General features: G+C 37.2%; 2 protein-coding genes across 2 annotated transcripts; one reads left to right on the forward strand and one right to left on the reverse strand.

The window, feature by feature from the left end:
* The first annotated feature begins 15176 nt into the window (after positions 1 to 15176).
* On the forward strand, positions 15177 to 16135 carry LOC133804831 (uncharacterized). The gene is made up of 2 exons (XM_062242949.1): positions 15177 to 15526; positions 15632 to 16135. Exons 1-2 carry the CDS (start codon positions 15192 to 15194, stop codon positions 15849 to 15851), a joined length of 555 nt encoding a protein of 184 aa, XP_062098933.1. The 5' UTR covers positions 15177 to 15191; the 3' UTR covers positions 15852 to 16135.
* Positions 16136 to 16177: 42 nt separating this feature from the next.
* LOC133804630 (uncharacterized) lies at positions 16178 to 18238 on the reverse strand. Its single transcript, XM_062242776.1, has 3 exons — positions 18153 to 18238; positions 17447 to 17956; positions 16178 to 17272 (listed from the first exon to the last, which is right to left on the reverse strand). The coding sequence occupies exons 2-3, from the start codon at positions 17456 to 17458 to the stop codon at positions 16814 to 16816; spliced, it is 471 nt and encodes a 156-aa protein (XP_062098760.1). The 5' UTR covers positions 17459 to 17956; positions 18153 to 18238; the 3' UTR covers positions 16178 to 16813.
* Between the last annotated feature and the right edge of the window lie 4242 nt (positions 18239 to 22480).

Genomic DNA, 22480 nt, shown 5'->3' on the forward strand with positions numbered 1-22480 from the left:
AGACTGCATTCTTGCATGGGAATCTTGAAGAAGAAATATTCATGCAACAACCAGAAGGTTTTGAAAGCAAATATTCAGATCAGGTATGTCTTTTAAGGAAGTCTCTTTATGGCCTCAAGCAGGCACCTAGACAATGGAATATGTAGATGATATTCTAATTGTTGGTAGTTGGAAATAATCAATTTGCAAGTTGATGCATAATGAGTTTGAAATGAAAGATATGGGACCTGCAAGTAGGATTTTGGGGATTGAAAATGAAAGGCCAAGAGTTGGGGTAATTACAATGACAAAGAAAGGATATGTAAAGAAAGTATTAGAGAAATTTGGTATGGAAAATTCCAAATCTATTTCCACTCCGTTGGCACATCACTTTAAGTTGTCTCAGAATCACTCACCAAAAACAGAAGAACAAAGAAGGTATATGAACAAGGTTTCCTATGCTCAATGTGTGGGAAGTCTCATGTATGCTATAGTCTCAACTAGACCAGATTTAGCTCAGGCAATGAGTGTTGTTAGCAGATATATGGCAGCAACAAAGTGGATACTAAGATACCTAAAAGGAACTCAGAATGTTGGCCTAGTATTTTGGATTATGTTGGGAATATAGATACACGAAAGTCAACAATTGGATATGTGTTTACTGTCTTAGGAAGTCTAATCTACAGAAAGTTGTGGCTCTATCTTCAACAGAGGCAGAGTATATGGTTGCCACTGAGGCTATAAAAGAAGCAATTTGGTTAAAAGGATTTTGCAGTGAATTGGGGTTAAAATAAGAAAATATATATGTCCATTGTGATAGTCAAAGTACTTTACATCTCATGAAAAATCCCATTTTACATTTTATAAGGGAGATCATTGCCAAGAAAGAAGTTCAAGCCAAAAGATAAGCACGGAGAGGAGAATCTAGCTGATATGTTGACTAAGGTGTTACTCAAATCAAGTTTAAGCATTGTTTAAACTTGATTCATGTTGAAGAATATTAGCAGTACCTCATTCAATGAGGCACATCATTGGAATTGTTACATATCTCAATTCTGCAAGATATTTCGGATTGCAATCTGCTCAATTAAGGTGGAAATTTGTTATGTAATTGAGTCACTTGCTTATGTGGCCTATGTTGGTTGGTATCTGTTTAGTTAGTTGGAAGGAGTACTTAGTGTCAGGTCCCGACCAGTGACCCTCGACCAGTGGGCGCGCATCCTACGCACGGACTCGTACGGACGAGTGGGCCGAGTAATGTCACGACCAGTGACGCGGCCCACTAAGGGCCCATGGGGCTTGGGCGACTTGGGGAATTACTTAGCATGGATGTACTCCTCCTTCTTAAGTAACTTAGCTTAGTGGGTTTACTCCCTTAAATGGGCCGGCCATTTAGTTTATGGGCTTGTCCACATGCTTTAGATAGATATTTTAAGGGGAAATGGATGGTGGGGAGCTTGCCACTTGTCGGCCTAGAGTGTTCTCTAGTTGCCTATATATATGGCAATACCCACACATGTTTAGGGGCTGCCATTACATTTCTCTACACTTGTAAACACATTCTTATCAATACAAAGCACGAATTCTTTGTACCTTGTTCCTTTCATTAAGTTGCTTACACTCTTTCGGAGTGGTTTTCCATACCCACTCTTTTAGGCTGACTTTGCCGACGGACTGGTGAAGTGCCGCACTCCCTAACCTCGGTGGGTTCGGAGCGTGTCAGGTGGTATCAGAGCTGATTGTGAGGAGAAAGAGTAGAACTAATGACGAATCAACCAATGGCAGAAGCCACGAAGCAAGTGTCTAAAAAGAAATCTGATCTTAGAGAAGTGGTAACTGAACTAGAAAAACGTCTCGACACTAACGTTTACCTTGTCCATGCCATGGATTCACGAATTGGAGGCCTCGAAGAAAAGTGCAAGGATCTAGAAGCAGAAGATGCTGCTATACACGGCTCCATTTCGGATGCACTTCAAATACAGGCTGAAAGTCTGCGAGATGAAGTTGGAACCATGAGGGATTTGCTGCTCGCAGAAGTAAATTCCATACGAGCCCGGCTCGATGTCATGGAGGTAAATGAAAGAGAGAGAGAGACGCAGAGCATCGGAAGATGCTCAACCGGCAGGAGGAGGCGAATACAGCCACCATGGCCAAGCTTGAAGAAATCCAAGCCGATTGGGCCATGTGTAGAAGAGCCGCGTCCGGAGGTGGAGTTTCCACCCCCTCGGTTCACAAAATCGAAATACCAAAGCCAAAGTCATTTGGTGGGGCCCGAAATGCCAAAGAAGTTGACAACTTCATATGGGCCCTATCTCAGTATTTCGAAGCTACCAACATCACCGATGAGGCAGTAAAAATCCGAACCTCGGCTATGTACTTATCCGATACTGCCATGTTATGGTGGCGCCGGAGGCATGGAGAGATTGGAAGACAACTCTGCGTGATGGACTCTTTTGAAGATTTCAAAAGAGAGTTAAAGAAACAGTTCTACCCCGAGAACGCACTAGATGATGCGAAAGGCCAGTTGAGACGGCTCAAACAAACTGGTGGGATCCGAGAGTACGTAAGAGATTTTACAACTTTGATCCTAGAAGTCCCGAACACTACCGAAGAAGACTCGCTGTTTAACTTCATTGATGGGTTACAACAGTGGGCTAAAGTTGAGTTAAGGCGGAGGAACGTTCAAGATCTTTCATCGGCTATTGCAGTGGCCGAGAGCTTAACCGATTATACTTCTAAAGAATCCTCCAAACCGAAGGAAACAAAGACGTTTGTTAGCCCGAGGAGCGGAGGAGGAGAACGGTGGAAGGCTCGTGGGACGACCGATGCTAGTACAAGTCAAAAGGGGAAGACTAAAGACATGGCCACGCGAGACACTGTTCGATGCTTTGTCTGTGCTGGGCCACATTGGACGCGGGAATGTCCACAAAAACGGCTGTTGAATGCTCAGGCAGTCGTTAAGCAAAGGGAGCTCGAGGAACAACGAAGACTCGAGGAGCAAGGAGCCAGATGCAGCTCGATGAAATTGTTGAAAGCCCTGAAAGCCAGGCCACGAACAAGAGCAGATGGCCAGATGTTCGTGGATATCATCCTCAACGGAACGAAGATGACGGCGCTGGTTGATACAGGTGCGTCTCACAATTTCTTGTCACCCGTTGGAGCGAGGAGCGTTGGGGTAAAGCCTGCTCATGAAGGCGGGGCACTGAAGACGGTAAATTCAGTGCCTATCCCAATAACCGGCGTTGCCAATGGCGTTGAAACAGTCTTGGTGAATGGACTGGTTGGACTAATTGGTCGATAGTGAACATGGACGACTACAACGTTGTCCTAGGGATGGAATTCTTTGATCAGACAAAGGCCATCCTCATTCCCTACGCCAATCAGGTTTGCATCTCTGATGATGCCGGTCCATGTGTTGTTTCTACCCGAACAGCCATGGAAATTGAAGAGCGAGCGCTGTCCGCCCTTCAATTCAAGCGAGGAATGCATCAGGAGGGTGTGAGTTACCTTGCTATACTGAAGGAGTTTGATGATGAGATATTATCATCCCCGACAGTGGAACTCGATGAAGTACAAAGTGCACTGAATGAGTTTGAGGATGTGATGTTGGACGCCTTGCCTACGTAGCTACCCCCTCGACGTGGTGTGGACCACGAGATCGAGCTAGAAGCTGGTGCCAAGCCTCCCGCAATGTGTCCTTATCGGATGGCTCCGCCGGAGTTAGCCGAGCTGCGAAGTCAATTGAGAGAGTTACTCGTCGCTGGCTTAATCAGACCCTCTAAGGCACCCTTTGGGGCGCCTGTGTTGTTCCAGAAGAAGAAGGACGGGAGCCTTCAGATGTGCATTAACTATCGGGCACTTAACAAGATTACCATAAAAAATAAGTACCCGATACCGCTGATCGCGGATTTGTTCGACCAATTAGGGACTGCTCGATACTTTACCAAACTTGATCTTCGCTCCGGCTACTATCAAGTGAGGATTAAAGAGGGCGACGAGCCGAAGACCACGTGCGTGACTCGATACGGCTCGTATGAATACTTGGTGATGCCTTTCGGTCTTACCAATGCCCCCGCGACGTTCTGCACATTAATGAATAAGGTATTCCAAAATTACCTTGATAAATTCATTGTTGTCTATTTGGACGATATTGTCATATATAGCAACACTCTGGAAGAACACCTCAACCACTTGAAGTTAGCTTTTGCTTTGCTAAGGGAAAATCAGCTCTTTGTCAAAAGAGAGAAGTGCACCTTCGCGAGCAACGAAGTAATGTTCTTGGGTCACAAGATCAGAGACGGACTTCTGATGATGGATGGGGCCAAGGTGGTGGCCATCCAAGATTGGGAACCCCCGAAGAAAGTCCCCAAACTAAGGTCCTTCCTTGGTTTGGTGAACTACTATCGACGGTTCATCAAAAGCTACTCTGCCCGAGCAGCTAAACTGACCGACATGCTCAAGAAAAACAAACCTTGGGTATGGGACGATGCTTGCCAGAGCGCGTTCAATGACTTAAAGGAAGCGGTTGCTGTTGAACCTTTGCTGGTCCTGCCTGACTGCGCAAAGCCCTTTGAGGTGCACACTGATGCATCAGACTTTGCCATTGGAGGAGTCCTAATGCAAGACAACAGACCAGTTGCCTTCGAGAGTCGCAAGCTCAACGAGACCGAGCGGCGGTATACGGTCCAAGAAAAGGAGATGACGGTTGTGGTTCATTGTCTGAGAGTATGGCGCCATTATCTCCTCGGATCCTTCTTTGTTGTCATGACTGACAACATAGTCACAAGTTACTTTCAAACTCAGAAGAAGCTGAGCCCGAAGCAGGCTCGATGGCAAGACTTCCTTGCTGAGTTTCACTACTCGCTAGAGTACCGACCAAGGAAAGTAAACGTGGTCGCAGATGCACTGAGTAGGAAGGCATCTCTTGCTGCACTCAGTCGACCACTGGGCACTCTTGTGGCTCGGATTAAAGAAGGATTGGCACACGATCCTTTGGCCAAAAGTTTAATCACTATGGTCGAGGAAAAGAAGACGCGGAAATTCTGGCTGGTCGATGGTTTACTCTATGCCAAGAGTCATCGAATATATGTGCCTAAATTTGCCACTCTTCGAAGGGAGCTCATTAAGGAATGCCACGACTCCTTATGGGCTGGGCATCCGGGAATGAAGCGCACTCTGGCGCTCATAAAGGCGATTTACTATTGGCCTCAACTTCGTGATGATGTTGAAGCCTATGTCCGCACTTGTCTTGTCTGCCAACAAGACAAACCAGAACAGCGCTCACCAGGCGGGTTGCTGTCCCTTTGCCCATTCCTGATAAACCATGGGAAAGTTTATCTATGGATTTTATTACTGGCTTTCCAAATTCAGATGGTTGTGTGAGCATAATGGTGGTTGTTGATCGATTTAGCAAGTATGCAACCTTTATCCCGACCCCGACCGAATGTACGGCGAAAGTAACAGCGAGACTCTTTCTGAAACACGTTGTGAAGTTTTGGGGGATACCCTCCAGTATCATAAGTGATCGAGATCCTCGTTTTACTGGTCGCTTTTGGACCGAGTTGTTTAAACTCCTTGGTACGGAATTAAACTTCTCAACTTCATTTCACCCTCAAACCGACAGACAGACTGAGAGGGTGAATGCGCTGGTCGAGTTATATCTGAGGCACTATGTTAGTGCGAATCAGAAAAATTGGGCAAGTCTGCTTGACGTTGCCCAGTTTTCATACAACCTTCAGCGAAGCGAGTCCACGAGCAAGAGCCCGTTTGAGCTGGTCGTGGGAATGCAACCTCAAACGCCGCACGCGCTGGTCGCGAATTACGACGGGCAGAGTCCTGCGGCGTTTAGGTTCGCTAAAAATTGGAGTGAACAGCTCACCTAATGCGAGCCCAGAAAAGGATGAAGAAGCGGGCGGATAAGAAGAGAAGGCTAGTCGAATTCCAAGAAGGTGATCTTGTCTTGGTGAAGATGTTGCCTCAACAGTTCAAAGCCTTGCGGAGATTCCACAAAGCTTTGGTTCGAAAATACGAAGGCCCATTCCCGGTGCTCCGGAGAGTAGGCCAGGTCGCCTACAAACTTCAGCTGCCTCCACAGTTGAAGATTCATCCAGTATTCCACGTGAGTATGCTGAAGCCTTATCATGGTGACAAAGAAGACCCCGAGCGGGGAATGTCCAAACGAGCCCCTACGGCAATGACTACTTCTTATGATAAAGAAGTCGAGTGTATTCTGGCCGATAGAGAAATTCGGAAGAAGAGGATCCCCAGATACACGGAATACTTAGTTAAGTGGAAAGGTTTGCCAGACGAAGAGGCTAGTTGGGAACCAGAATCCCTTCTTTGGCAATTCAGAGATCACATCCTACGTTACAAGGATGGTGATGCGACGGGGACGTCGCGAACTTAAGTGGGGGAGGGTGTCAGGTCCCGACCAGTGACCCTCGACCAGTGGGCGCGCATCCTACGCACGGACTCGTACGGACGAGTGGGCCGAGTAATGTCACGACCAGTGACGCGGCCCACGAAGGGCCCATGGGGCTTGGGCGGCTTGGGGGATTACTTAGCATGGATGTACTCCTCCTTCTTAAGTAACTTAGCTTAGTGGGTTTACTCCCTTAAATGGGTCGGCCATTTAGTTTATGGGCTTGTCCACATGCTTTAGATAGATATTTTAAGGGGAAAGGGATGGTGGGGAGCTTGCCACTTGTCGGCCTAGAGTGTTCTTGTAATGCCCCGGATTCCCTATTATGGTTAATGGCTGGATTAGTAGGCCGGGAGGGCCATAACTGTTTAATTATGCCATTAAATGTGTTTATGCATGTTTATGAGAATTATATTATCATATGATGTTAAACGCATGTTTGTGAGTCCACATTTGTTTACAGGGGTATTATGGTAATTTGGCCCGTTGAGGGTATAATTGAATATTTGTTGTATGTTAATGATATATTGTGAGACCACATTATAATGTGGATTGGTTCGAGAATTTCGACATGAGACGATCGTTAAACATGATTTATTGGTTTGGTCATAACAGGTTTGAGCTCGGGGCTCGGGGTGAGTCTCGGGGTGATATTAAAGGCTATCGCGTTACCGGGGATTTTAGGGTAACGGGTTATGAAATATTGGTGTTTGAGGATATTGAGATTAGCGGGAATTGGGAAGCGTTAATTATAATTAACGGGTTTAGCGGAATGTACCAATTTTGCCCTTGAGTTGGTTTAAGAGGCTTTGGATGGCACAAGGGCATTTTGGTCTTTTTAGGGAGGATATATATAATGATTAAGTGGCTTAGAAGGCTGTAGAGTAAGCAGGGCAAAAACAGAGGCATTATCTTCTCCCTTCCCGTACAACCTCTTTCATTGTCTTCTTTGGTGTTTTGAGCTCTAGTTGTGGATTCAACCAAGAGGAACTTCAAGGCTGAGTTAGTAGACTAAGTTCTGCTTGTGTGGGAGGTTCAAAACAGGTTTTAAGGTAAGCTTTGATCATTGAACTCAAGCTATGCTCTGTTTTCGTTTGGGATTTTAACTCATGGATTTTGATGTGGGGAGTGAGGATTAAAGGGAGTTTTTATGTTGTTTTGATTGGGGTTTGTTGTAGGTAAGTTAAGGGTGTTGTTTAGGGGTTCAATTATATGTTTGGAAGGGGTTTTAAGATGGTTTGAGGGACTGTTTTGAGAGGAAAAACGCACAGGGAGAAAACTGGTTCGTGTGGCCGACTTAGCCAATCTGGGCTGAGCGCCGCGGCGCAGCAGGGGAGCGCCGCGGCCCTTGGCGCCTGGCAGATGGGGAGCTTCCCTGTCAGGGGGGCGCGCCGCGGCGCAGCAGGGAGGGCCGCGGCCCTTAGAGCCCATTTTGCTAAAATAAGGTTTTTAGCTTGGGGATTCAAACCATAGGCCTCGGGGTTGGACCTAGTACCCGGTTGGGTAGTATTTGATGTCTCGGGGGCTGGGATTTGGTTTGGGAACCCTTGGTTATCATTTTTATTGATGAATCCTATATTTTGGTTATGACCAGGTGACCGTCGAGGAATTTAAAGGTTGATCGTTCTCAGGGGTCGTTCATATTATAATACTCACTCGAACCAGAGGTAAGAAAACAGTGTATGAATACAGTTGCACCCTGTATAGGTATATGACATGCGTGGTTTGATACTTGAGGCATGTTGGTTGATATATGTGGACATGGATTGCATATTAAATGCTATTGAACGCTGATTATCTGCTTAAGACACTGACTAGTCAGGGACCGACTCTAAAGTCGAGAATTATGCATTGAATGGCTCTATAGCATTAATGCCAGACCGACCCTAAGGTCGAGAAACTTATAAGCGCTTGCCTGGTCTACGGCCAGATGATTATAGCCAAGGTATATGACCCCGGTGACTGTCTGTCACAAGGCTAAGGGACGTTGTCCATAGTGTCGACTCTAGAGTCGTGAGGAAGGTTATGTTGGTGACCAATCACCATGCACCTGTCCTGATCAAGCTTATGAAAGAAATCACCTATTAGTTAAGCCCTGGTGACCCTATCGTCACATGGCTAGAGGGAGCGATGCTCATTATTGTGACTTTTGGCTATTGTCACCTACTTGTTGGACTGATAGTCCTGAGGGAATAACTATGATTATCGTTGATATTATATCATGCTATATTGTGTTTTCTTGTTGGGCCTCGGCTCATGGGTGCTTTGTGGTGCAGGTAAAGGAAAGGAAAAGCTTGGCCAGCCTTGAGAGGAGAGCTTGGGCGATGTAATGTACATACAGGGCCGCTTGACCGCCACGGTCAAGGAGTTCTCAGAGGGACTAGGGGTTTACCCTATTTTTGCCGCTTAGGCCGGCGGAGTTTGTATATCTGGAACTGTAGAAACTCCTTTGTAACTTGAACTACTTGTAAACATTTTAAAAGGCTCATGAGCAGTTTATTTACTTAATGAAAAGTACCCTTTCCTTTTTACTGGTTTTACACCTTAACCTGATAATAACACTTAGATCACGTTTTTAACCAAAGGACTCGGGTAGCGGGTCAAATTTCCGGTTCACCGTTCTCCGTAACTGTTCTGGGGTAGCCAGGGCATTACAGTTCTCTAGTTGCCTATATATATGGCAATACCAACACATGTTTAGGGGCTGCCATTACATTTCTCTACACTTGTAAACACATTCTTATCAATACAAAGCACGGATTCTTTGTACCTTGTTACCTTGTTCCTTTCATTAAGTTGCTTACACTCTTTCGGAGTGGTTTTCCATACCCACTCTTTTAGGCTGACTTTGCCGACGGACTGGTGAAGTGCCGCACTCCCTAACCTCGGTGGGTTCGGAGCATGTCATTAGTGCATCTAAGCTATAAAAGGCTGCTGTACTCATTTTAGTTCAAATGATCATAATTATGTTTTTCTCTTGGAAAGAGTTTTCCCTGATTTGTACTCTTGTAATCTGCATTGAGTTAGTAATAAAAGATCCGAGTTTTGTTTCCCTGTGGATGTAGGCCAAAGATACTTTGTCTTTGTGTTCGAACCACGTAATTGTTCTATGTTATTGTGTTCATTGCATTTGTTATCTTTGCTCAATTTGATTCTTGTTTAGTGTGATTAAACTCAAATCACAACAATAACAATATACTATAATAGAATTTACTATAGAGTGAAAACATTTGTGAGAGATTGGACACTAGATTATATATTTGTTTGAGAAAAAAAAAAAAAACTAAATTAGATTAATTTTCAATTTTGTGTGAGAGTTCATTTCTCTTTTAAGAGAGTTGTTGTCCGAGGAATCATAAGAGAATTAGAAAGTAAAGATTAGGATTCCATTTCGTCTCTGTTGTGAATGTAGGATTTTTTTTTATGATCTGAACTAAGTTACTCGTGTGTTTCTTTGTTTATATATATATAAATTTTTTTTTTAGGGTTTATATCTTTTTGGATCTTATGATTTTTATCATTATCTGTTTGGACCCTGTGTTTTGACAAATTATTTTTTAGACTTTATGTTTTGTAAAATAGTTAAAATAGAACCCTAAACTCAATTTTGATAAAGAAAAAATTGAATATAATAACACAGTTTTAAGTAGAATTATTTTATTTTTGTTCTGAATTGTTAGTTTGGTAAATTATTTGTGATTTTAGTTGAGAAAATATTGATCAAAATCGGGTTTAGAGTTCCAATTTTAACCATTTTACAAAATATAGAGTCTAAAAAATAATTTATCAAAATACAGAGTCAAAACAGATAATAGAAAAAAATACCTCACCCAACTTTTTTTTTTTATGTGTTTCAGGTCATATTTCTCTAGTATAATGTTTGTTTAAATTTGTGGCCTTATTTATTTAGGAGAGCCGCATCGTATCGAGCATAAGATTGTCAATGGGCCACCTGCAGAAAATGGGCTTGTAATTCGTTATTTATTTCTGGGCCTATAATAGTTAATAATTTCTTTTCTCGTTATCTTAATATTTTGTGGAAATTACATTTTATATGGACTTTTAATTGATATTTTAAAAAATATGGCTTTTTTTTCATCTTAACTTTTGTATGGCTTTTTATACTTTTTTATCACTTTTGTGGTTTTTTTTCCCATATTTTTGTTAAGATGTCTTTATTATGCCATATGTTGTTTCTAATGATAATTTTTTAATTCCAGGGGTAGTTAGGTAATTTTATTTTATGTAATTTTTTAAAATTTTACATAGGTAGTTTTTTTACTTTACCTTTTCCGATCAGTTGTTTCCCCTTTGTTTCCCGAGCGTTATTTCTTTTTTTTTTCAGTTGGTTGCATGCGGTTTGAGTTTGGTGTTCGGGGTTTGTTGATGAGTATTTTGGTGTGATTGGAGTCGTTTTCGGTCATCGTAGTTGTTGTTTAGGAGTTTGGTCGTCTGGATTTTTCAGAAATTTTGGTGAACTGTCTTGATTGTTGTCGGAATGCGCCGTTCTCCTCGAACTCCGACGGTTCCTGCCGACAATGCAGGAGCTAACGTTAAGGTATCGTGTTTCTTTCAGTGTTTTGGTTTGGTTGTTAGTTTGATTTTTGTTTTTTTGAGTTGGAATCGAATATTATTTGTATGTTGTTTTCATTGTTCATTTTTTCAATTTTTGAATTTATGTTTATGTTTTTTAAGGGAGGTAATGTTGGTTCTTCATCAACAAGTGTTGATGGCGGTTTGCGTTCTTCCCCTCAAGTTAAGGGTTCTTCAAGGATCAAGAGAACTGCTGCTGGGACAAAGAAAGATCGTCAGAGTAGAGTAAAGGTACCTAGTTACCTTGATTTGTTTTTTCCTATGTGTATTTGTATGTTTTTCCTTTTTGCTGCATGTTTCCCTTGAGGGAAATCTTATATGATATTTGTAATTCCCACATATATGATTAATATCATATGCCTTCATCTTTATATTAGATTATGATGAAACTGGCTCTGACTTGCTGTAACTTCAAGTTTAGAGCATGTTTTTTTATATATATATAAATATCTTAATGTGTGTTTGTGTGTGGTTTTGTCAATTAAATAATGATAAAACTTGCTCATACTCCTTGTCGTATACTACTGATTTCATTCATGTCCAGTTCGACATTTAACAAAGTTCAAAGTAACTAGGTAACTAGAAAAACATACATATAAAACAAAGTTCAAAGTGCATTCTAGAGGTATTGTTTTCTGTTTGTGGTGCTTTGTTTCTTTGATATGGTTTAAGTGTATGATTGTGTTTAGTTTTTTTTGTCATGTGTTCTCATGTGGTCCCTAGTTTTTTTCAATTGATTTACTTTTATCATTTGTTGTTATTTTAATGTTTTTAAGTTTCCCTGTTATCTATGTTATGCCCTTACTGTTTCTTTTTTTATTATTTTTTTTGGCTTTTTTAGGTTCCTAGTTAGTTGTTGATGTTTAGTGTTTTTTTTTTAAAAAGTTAATAGTTTATATGTGTTTGGCCTTGCTTTTCTTTCTGTGGTTCCTGTTTACTTTTTATGGTTTAATCGTATTATTATGTTTCTTAAGTTTTAGTGTCTTGTAATGTGTTATCATGTGGTCCCTAGTTTATTTTGTGTTGATTTTATTGTATAATTTTTGTTTAGTTTAATGTTAGCTTTTCATTTTTCTGTATGTTTTCTACTTTTCTTTTTATTTTATTTTTTATATTTTTTTGTTGGATTTTTAGGTACCGAGTTAGTTGTTTACATTTATTGTTTTATAATAGGTACCTAGTTACCTTGTTTGTTTTCCCCCCTTCATATTATTCATAGTTTCTTTATTATGTTTTTTGTTATTTTATAATAGGTACCTAGTTACCTTGTTTGTTTTCCCCCCTTCATATTATTCATAGTTTCTTTATTCTGTTTACTGTTATTTTATAATAGGTACCTAGTTACCTTGTTTGTTTTCCCCCCTTCATATTATTCATAGTTTCTTTATTCTGTTTACTGTTATTTTATCAGTGTGTAATTGGTTCTCATGTTTGTTTTTAGGATGCGCATTTCAGAATTAAACCTGACAGGCGTTTTGGAAGTAAAGTCCAACAGTGGAATAAGCCGTCTGTTATTAGTGAGATTAAGGCAGTTTTAAGTTCGAAACAAAAAGCAATGTTTCGAAGAACTCCTTTTGGTCACTTTTTGGATATGCCTGATATTACATTTCAGGCACAGTTATTTCATAGTGTTTTGCTTCGGGAGGTTTATCAAAAAAATGAAGAATCCGAGTTTTGGTTTAACTTGGGTGGCACATTAGTTAGGTTCTCAATCAGTGAGTTTGCCCTGATTACTGGTTTGAAATGTGTGGGCAGTGTTGACTTTGGGATGTTCAAAGAGGCTGATTTAGGGCTTAGGAAATCTCTTTTTCCGTTGTACGAAGGTAAACCCAGGAAGGAAGAAAAGCTTAGGAAAGAGGAGGTTGCATGTGCATTCAATGATAAAAACTTGAAGAAGAAAGGTGACGAGGTTGTCGTTAAGTTGGCTATTGTTCATTTGTTAGCCAATTTTTTGTTCGGGACACAAACTGAGACTCGCGTTGACAACTCATTCTTTGCCATGGTTGATTCCAATTTTGCTGAGATGAAGAAGTTTGCTTTTGGGAAAGTGTTGTGGCAAAGAACTAGATGTGTGATGCGGGCAGTTTTGAAAGATAGGAATGCCATGTATGATTGTGTTCCTAGGAAAGCTGATGGATCACTGGATAACTATAGTTATAAGTGCTATGGTTTCCCTATTGCTTTCCTTATATGGATATATGAGACAATTCCCTCTTGTTCTCAAGCTTTGTGTAGACGGGTTAATTGTTTGTTTCCAAGGATTCTGAATTGGACAAGCAGGGGAAGTGTGTCATATCAGTATTTGGTTGATAACGTTCTGTTGGAGGAAGAGGTATTGATATTGTTTTATTTTTTCAATGTTTCTTTTCTTTTTGTCGTTTTCTTTCTATTTTTTATTATGTTTGTTTTATAGTTGGGTAACTAGTTACTTTGTCTCATTTATTTTTGTGTTGCCTGTTTTTTTTTTAAAAAAAATTGATTCTTGCAGTATGATGTTAATGTCATAATGCCTACTACTGAAGAATTGAGGCTGCCTATTCTAAGAGGGTTGTCTTTTGAAAGCAAGTTTTCGCCGACAGATCCACCCGATGACGATGCTGCTAGTTCCTCAGATATGCATCAGGATCTTATTGCCATTCAATCAAAATTGGTTGAAGTGCAAGATTCGCAGAAGTCTATATTGATTGCAATTTCTGAATTGAAGGCAGCCTTTGCATCTGATTTTGCTTCTGTTATATCTTTGTTGGATGGTATTAAGGCATCTATGGCAGCTGGTAATCATAATGTTGGTGGAGAGTTTGAAGATCCTATGCATGCTGAGGCTTCTTCGGAGGTAACTGGTTTCTGTTGTGGTGTGTGTTTCCCTTTTATGATGTCTATTTTGGTTCTATTTTGTTTAAAAATTGCTGGTTTTTGTATTTTTTAGGATTTTTTTGATGGCCATTCCTCTGGGGGTTACCAAAATGTTGATATTGATGAGGAGTTGGGGGCTGATTTGGAGCATTCCGTTCAGATTGCTTCACAATTTTTTTCTACTGTTAAAGTAAGATCTTATTTTCGTTTTTTTTGTTTAAGCAATTGGTTTTTTTCCTCTGTGTTTTCTTGTTTGTAATGTAGTATTGATTGTATATTTTTATTTCTTTTTTCAGGAGCCAATTAAGGTTGACTCAAGTGTATGCTCAAGTCCTCAAACTCCCACATTTCATGTGTCTAATGCAATATGGAGAGTTATTAATGATTCAGTTGAGAGGCCACTTAAAGAGAGTAGTTCTTTGGAGGATAAAAGTAAGTGGTCAATTGTGAAGTATGATGATGCACAAGCAGTTGATACTGGACTGATTTTGGGAAGGAAAAGGCAAGCGAAGCCAAGCGCTGTTGTAAAATCTCCTTTCTTAACAAAATTTGGATCTTCTGAAGTTGGAGTGAAACAAAAAAGAAAGAGGACGATATTGGATAATATTTGTCCATTTTCCAATGACCTTGGTGATAATCACACTAAAGAACAACTGTCTGAGTTTGATTCCTGGATTAATCATGGTTTGAATAAAAGGAACAAGTATGTATAACCATTATTTGTTTTAAAGTTTGTTATATGTGTAATATGTATGATTAATTTGTTAAGCTTTTTATTTTGTTTTTTAATGTATTTTTCAGGTTTAAAAAATATGATGATAATTCTGTGGACCCACCAATTAATTTCACTTTTGTTCATATTTCTGAGAAGGCTTGGTTTCATAGCCTTTATTTCTCTGGGCAATTCGTTGACTCATCGGTGAGATTCTCGCTTTTTTAATTTATCTGGTTTTTCATGTTGGAGTTCTTTTTTTTTTCTCTTTTTTTTTTTACAAGGTAATAAGTCTGGTGATCTATTTTATGTTATATATTATGATGTTATTGGGTACCCAGTTACCTTACTGTTTGCTTTGTTGTAGTTCATTGGGTAACTGGTTACCCAAATCATAGTAGATTTGTTTCTACCCATATCATTTTATAATCATGTATTTTATTTATTATGCAGCATATTGATGTGATGATGTATTACTTGAGGAGAAAGGTTAAATTGTCTACAGATTTGAAGAGAAGAGTATCTACGACTGACACTTGTTTTGGGCAAAACATAGTGTTTATGTATGAAGATTTTAAGAAAAAAGGTAGTGGCACATTTAAAATAGATGAGAGATGCGTTGCTTTGAAGATAATGAAGGGGGAATCCATGTTTTGTGCAACTCATTGGAATTTGCTTGATGATGTTGTCATGCCTGTTAATGTGAATGGTCTTATGCACTGGATTTTGTTGCACTTTAATGTACAGCAGAGATCTCTTACGGTGTATGATTCAATGTCTGGTGCAAAGCATGAAAATCAGACTTTACCTGTCGTTGAGGCATTTGCTGTTTTGATTCCTCTTCTTCTGGAGATGATTGATTTCTATGTTCGTAAAGATATTCATCTTGATGTTAGCCCGTATGATGTGGTAGAGAATGAGGCTTTGAAGTTGAGCATTGCTAAAGGCATTCCTCAACAGACTGATTGGTTAGTTTGTTTATTTGATTTTAGTTTTTTTTTTTTTTTTGTGTTCTGTTTTATTTATATGTTCTTAGTTGTTTTTTTTTTCTTTTTCTTTTTTCTATTATGCAGTGATTGTGGTGTGTTCTGTACTTATTTTGCTGAGCAAATAATTCTTGGGAAGGAGAATGAGATGCCTAAAAATATTGATGTTCGCCTCCTTCGTAAAGACATTGCTGTCAGCTTGTACTATCATGGAAAGAACAAAGAACTTGAGGGATACTTAACTAGCGATGAGTTCACTGAGAAGCTTCTGGAGAGGAGACAGAAAAGAATGAAAATTGCTGCATAGGCTTTTAGTGATATTATATTTCTTTTGGTTTTTTAATCTTTTCTACAACTGTAATTAAATGGTGAATCAATTTCTAGTTTAACAGTTAGCTTTTTTAATTTTCTTCTTATGTAAAACATTGGGATTCTTAAGGTCATTTTATATATACATATTAGTATATCGTTTTGTTAATTCTTTTGCTGTTAGCTTTTTGGAAGAATGATTTAGAGGGTAACCAGGTACCCAGGTTGTTTATTTTCTAACATACCAAGGGTAACTGGTTACTTAATTGTTTTCTTTTTAATTTTTTCCCCATTGGTTTGTTGTTTGTTGATTACATTTATTAATATATATTTTAGATAACCCTTTAAATCAGGTAGCTAGTTTTCTGTTTGTTTTTGTATTTTTTTCCACTGTTTTATGGAATAACTTGAGGGAAACTAATTCCTAGTTGGTTTGTTTAACTAATTTTAATGGTGATATTGGAGGGTAACTAGGTACTCAGGCTGTTTGTTTCATAATATACCGAGGGTAACTGGTTACTTAAGTGTTTTTTTTTTATTTTTCCCCTATGCTTGTCTTTTTTAATAGTTATGCAACCAGTTTATTATATTAATATTAAAGTAACTTTAATATTATATATAGACGAGTTTGTGATAGAAGAAAGTAAAGGGTTTAATTCTTTTTTTCTTTTTTTTTGGCTTTGAGATTGTTATAGTGGGGTAATTTACCTTGTATTGAAACTTCAGGGTAACCAGTTACCTATATCGTTGTTTTTGTTGTTAGTGATTGTAGCATTGAAAAATAGAAGCAAACAAATCCAAGAAATTATTTTGAAAGGATTTTATAAGTTTGCATAACCAATCAATGTGTTTTATTTTGAAACAATCTTATTAAAATTCTGAATGATACTTGATGAATATGAAAGTATCTCTTTCAATGAGGAAAGCTATGAAAGGTTTGTTTTTCTGTAGAATGTGAATCTATGTCTTTGGCTTTTTCTGTTTATTTGGCTTCTGAAATGGAGGATTCCTGCAAGTCTTCCTGTTATGTCCTGGTTGTGCACATTTCCCACAGGTGATTATTACGTTATTTTCCCCTCTTGATCTTATTCGTTTCTTTCTTGGTCTTCCTGCAGGGATTGTTGAATTTGGAGGCAGCACTAGTATGTCCAAGTGTTGTGGGAGATTCCATTCATCTTTATGGGGCAAAGGATGAACATTTTCTTGATACAATGCTTTCAACGTTTCTGTTCTGTAGAATTTTGCACAATAATCATAGACACTCAAGTTTCTTTTTGCAATGACAGCTACTGCATGGCCACAAGGTATTTCATCTTCTTGGAACCTATTGCAAGTGCATGTTCTATTATGTATATTTACTGTGAAATTTATCCCCTTTTGATCACGAACTTGGTATTCTATTGTGTTGAAAGGCAAGACCTAAAAATAGTTTGTCATGAATTATAATCAGATAATAAACATTTTAAGTAGACTTAAGATTTAAAGTAACTAGTTATGCTTCTGTGTAAAAAAAATTTCATGTTCTTATGGAAGGTAACTGGTTACCATCAATTGACAGTATAAGGATTTGTAAGAATATGTTTAGTTGCATACCTCATACTTCATTTTTGAAACAATGTCATGTCTCAATTCATTTTCTGTTGCTGTAGAGACTTTTGTGAATGTTCCATTTGCATTATTTGAGTTGTTCCAAACCCACTTTTGAACCAAACTTCTAAGGCATTCAACCAAGATATCAATGGGGAGATTTCTTGCAGCTTTTTAGTGCAGCGTTGAGTGATTCTGCGATGTTGGATGTCATCATGGTGTATCTTTTTGTTGGCGAGTATGATCTTGCCCAAGTTTCATACTTGGCTTTTTCTAAATAGGGCCTAATGCGTCTATCAATTCTATCAAGGCCTTTCATGTAGTTTTCACATTCTGTCTGTGTGTATGCTTTTGCTGCTGCAATGAATTTCATTTGTAGTTCTTCTCCATGGCTCCCATACTTGCCTTTCAAATTATTGAGTAAGTGAAACATGCAAGCTCCATGGAAAGCATTTGGGTACACCATATGTACTGCATTGTCTATGCTCTTATGTCTGTCAGAAACTATAGCCAATCCTGTGTAGTACACATATTTTAATATAAAAAAACAAAAACCAAGTATTTTTCAATTTTTTTTTTATTATTATTTTAGTGAAGGTAACCAGTTACTTTGGTCATATTCTAAAAGAAATAGCATGTATTTGTGTATTTTGTTTTGGTAAAATGTTCCTGTTTGTTTGTAAACAAGAATATATCGTTGAAGCTATCATACCTTCGGGTTCTCCATAGGTTTCTCGCAGTTTGGAGAAGAACCATAGCCATGAGTTATCATTTTCGGAGTCTACTATTCCAAAAGCCAACACGAAAATGTTGTTGTTTGAATCTAACGTTGATGCTGAAAACAGGGTACCACCATGTGCATTTTTCAAAAAAGTTCCATCAACAACAATTATAGGCCTCAAGTATCTCCAACCCTTGATTGAGTTAGAAAAAGCTATGTATAGGTATTTGAATCTATCTTCCTTGTCTGTGAGTAGGTGTGTTATTGTTCCTGGATTTGCTTTTTTCAACATGTAAAGATATATTGGCAACTTCTGATATGAATCATCGGGGTTCCCTCTTACTAGACGCAAAGCTTTCTCTCTTGATCTCCATGCTTTTGTGTATCCCATAGTTACTCCAAAGTCATCATTCATATCATTCATGATGTCATTTGGAGTGTAATTTCTTTTGATTGACTTGTACTTATTCTTTATTAATTCCCCAACTACGATGCTTTTTGCTTGCCTATGGTCTTCCAAAACAATTTCAACAGAGCAAGTGTGATTTGGATTGCATTTCCGTACCTTGAATAAATCTTGATTTCTGTACTTAGATGCTCTCACCAACCAGTTGCATTTTTCATCTGCGCAAGTAACTAGGTACTCTCTAGGTTCTGATCTTTTTGTTTTGAACTGGAAGTTATGCAGCATTGCATAGTAGCTAAGGGCTGATTTGACTGTGTTCTTATCCTTGTAAATTTGTCCTTGCTCTATTGTGTTCACTCTGTAATCAGATATTACTAGTTGGATTTCATCCAACTTCTTTTTTCTTTTTGTATTGTCCTCAATTATGAAATCAGCTACTTCTTCAGCAAAATGGGGTATGTATGACACATTTATGCCCTCATTTGTTGTGCTTGACATTCCTTCTTCAAGTAACATTTGTTCATTGATGGAAGCTTGATTTGCTTGCATTAATAATGTCCCCACCTCCATTTCTTCTGCTGTAGCTTTCTGATTTGCTAGTAGAAGAAGGCCATTTTCATTGTTTGATTCTTGAATTATAGTGACACACAATGGTAAGTCTGTTATTTTAGTAGCAACTTTTTTCTTTATTTCCAGGAAGAACAACACTGAATTGTCTGTTACAACCTTCATTGGTGGTGTTCCTTTTTCTACTTGATAAGAAACTTCAATAGTTGCTGTTTTTTCCTTTATCTCCTTTTTTATCAGATTCACCAAGTTGTCAAGAGAACAATTTGGTGGTATTAATATCCCAGACATTGTGTATCCTTGGTACTCGTTGTTTTCATTCCAATTGCCTCCATATTGAACCAAAGAAGTAATATTGTCCATATCTGTAAAATTTGGCAATTTTTTAAGCAGTTAGTTGGTTCTAAATGGGCTAGGTAACTGGTTAACTTAATATTTAATCACATATTATCCTAAAGCATTTAGCTTTTGTAGGGTAACTGGTCACACTTAGTTTTATATATTTTATGTTTTTCAAATTAGTTATATATATTGATTGTTGTTGCAGGGTAACTTGTTACACTTAGTTTTACACATTGTTTGTTTTTTTTTTTTTTGCAGGGTAACTGGTTACCTTAATAATGAATCATATATTGCTTATTTTTACCCTTAGTTTTATATAGTTGTAATTTCCTCTTAGTTTTATTTATTTTCTGTTTTTCAGGGTAACTGGTTACCCTATTGTTACTGATTGTTTTTGTAGTAAATCTTCCCAGATACATCAAATAATTTTTCAGAGTTCTTGTTTCTTGCCTATTTTTTTTTTGGTTAATGAATGTAGAAAAACCAGTGGGAAGGTAACTGGTTCCCTTAATCTGTAATTGCATACCGTACTGAAACATTTGAGTTGAATTTATTGCATGTTATTCCAAGTAACTGGTTGTCGTAATGTTTCTGAATGTTTCTTGTTTTTTTTCTGGTTAATCAATGTATACAAACCAGTCTTCGATATTTTTTTTCTATTTTTTAGTTTATAAATTGTTTTTGTTTCCAGCAAGCACATTTGATCATGATCATTTTTATTATAATCAAGATAATAGTTGCAAATAATATAGTAGATTGAACATAGTTTGCAAAAAAAAAAAAAAAAAAAAATGACAGCAGAACAGAGTTGACAGAGGAAATGGTTTCTTGCTAACCTTGTTTTCTTGATCGTGTAGTGGATATGCAGGACGCCGGAATCTTCAAAGATTGCAGCTGGTTTGATTGGAAGAATGTTGGAATTTTTTTGATTTCTGCAGAAAGGGACCATTTGTTTAGTGATCAGATTTTTCTTGCATTTTTTTGTCAGAAGATGGGGTCAAACCTTTGCTAGAGTTGGTCGATTGGTGTGGTGATCGCCGGTGATCGCCGGAGATACTACTCGTTGCCGGAGAAGGAAGCTATCACCGGAGAATTGCTTGCCGGAGATGGAAGAAATAGTAACGTGTTTTTTTGATCATGTTTCACGCATGAGCAAATGAGCAGAGGAGAGGAGGATTGAATAAAAATGAGCAGGGTAATTACATGTGTACCCCTGATTTGTGCTGATGTGTTGTTGTTTAAATTTCAATTATGGCATATACTTATTTTTCCCATATTCTAAGTTTTCCTTGTATAAAATCTTCCATACATATTATAAAAAGATTTATTCCCATATTTTTGCACAATTATGGCTAAAAAGCCATATTTATGAAAATTTCCCTAATATTTTTAGATATATCAATATATTTGTATAGTGTAGGTTACTTGTAATTGAGAATAAATAAATTATATAATAGCAGAATAAATTATATATCAACTAGAAGATGGTATGAAGATTTTGAAGCAAAGCATGAAAATAACAAGATTAACACATAATGAAATTATTGAGGGTATTTATGTCATAAATAAAATTATTTTGATTAAAACAAGGAGAAAGGTACAGACCAGTTTTGAACTAATTTATGAAATACTACAAAGTGTAATTTAGTATTAAATAGTATGGTATTAAGTTAGTTTCGAAACCAACAGAATGATATATTTTATTTCGAACACAATCTTTCTAAATCTAATAATAATTAGTAGACGAGATTAAATGGACGCAATATTTTTATATATTATAAATGTGAATTTAACGAAAATTGTTAGTTTCCGTTAGATTTAATATTTTTTTAAAATTAATTTCTAACTTAGTTTTAAATCTAAATAAGGTAAATAAATTTTAAAAAGTAAAAAAATAAAATAAAATCATCTAAATAAGGTAAATAAATTGAAAATAAAAATAAAAGCTAATAAATAAGGCATAACAATTTCTCATTACATATTTTAAAATTTCATATTAAAGTATTTAAATTACTCTATCAATTATGTTTCAAAACTATAACAAAAAAAATTTGTGTTTAAATTTATTCTTTTATTAATTATTTATATTGTCACTTAATGTGTTTTGTTTATCCAAGCATCTATGTAAGTGACATAAGACATAAATATATATATTTTTTATTTTGTCATTTAGTTTTTTAATGAGAAATTACTTATTTTAATTGTTCTAGCCATTAATTGAATAATATATATATTTATATATAAATTTTTGTTCGCTATAAATTTTTTTAATTAAAATTTGATCAAATAAAGTTTTTAAATTCATAGTTTTAATTTAGAATTTCTTAATATTTTATTATATTGAATACTTTTTCTAAAAAAAAATTAGAAAAAAAAGTATATAATTTTAAAACCTAGAATCACCATAAATAATATATAAATTAAAACTTAAAAAATGCAAATTTTTTAATTATTATGAACACTAAATTTCAAACTAATAAACAACATCAAATAATTTACTTTAAACTTAGAATGCATCATATTTTTATATGTAAAAAGTGTGTATCTAATGGAGTCTTGGTTTAACATGTTTTTTTAATAAAATTAAAAATTATGAATTTTTTTTTTAAAACTATAGACAATGTTTTGGCTTAATTTTTTTAATATATTTGTGTCATTCTTTCATAATATATGACACTGCTTATTTGTTTAAAATTTAAATGATAATTAAAAAACATAATAAAAATGAATTAATACATTTTATAAATAAAACTAAACAAACGTGCATTGCACATTAATTTTAATTACTTAATATATATAGGATAATTTTTTTATAGGGGCTTCACTTTAAGCCCTACCGGTAGAGCTCTCAGTGTTTCTCGACCTGTGAACAGTTTTCGGTGCGATTTTTTTTTATGACCGTGTATATTGTAGCTATTTAGAGCATCCCGCAAATTTTCAGAAAATTTCGAATAGTTTACAGTACCAAAAACTAGGTTAAAAAATGTTGATTTCCACGCGCATA

Source organism: Humulus lupulus, chromosome X, assembly GCF_963169125.1.
Source record: "Humulus lupulus chromosome X, drHumLupu1.1, whole genome shotgun sequence".
Classification (NCBI taxonomy): domain Eukaryota; kingdom Viridiplantae; phylum Streptophyta; class Magnoliopsida; order Rosales; family Cannabaceae; genus Humulus; species Humulus lupulus.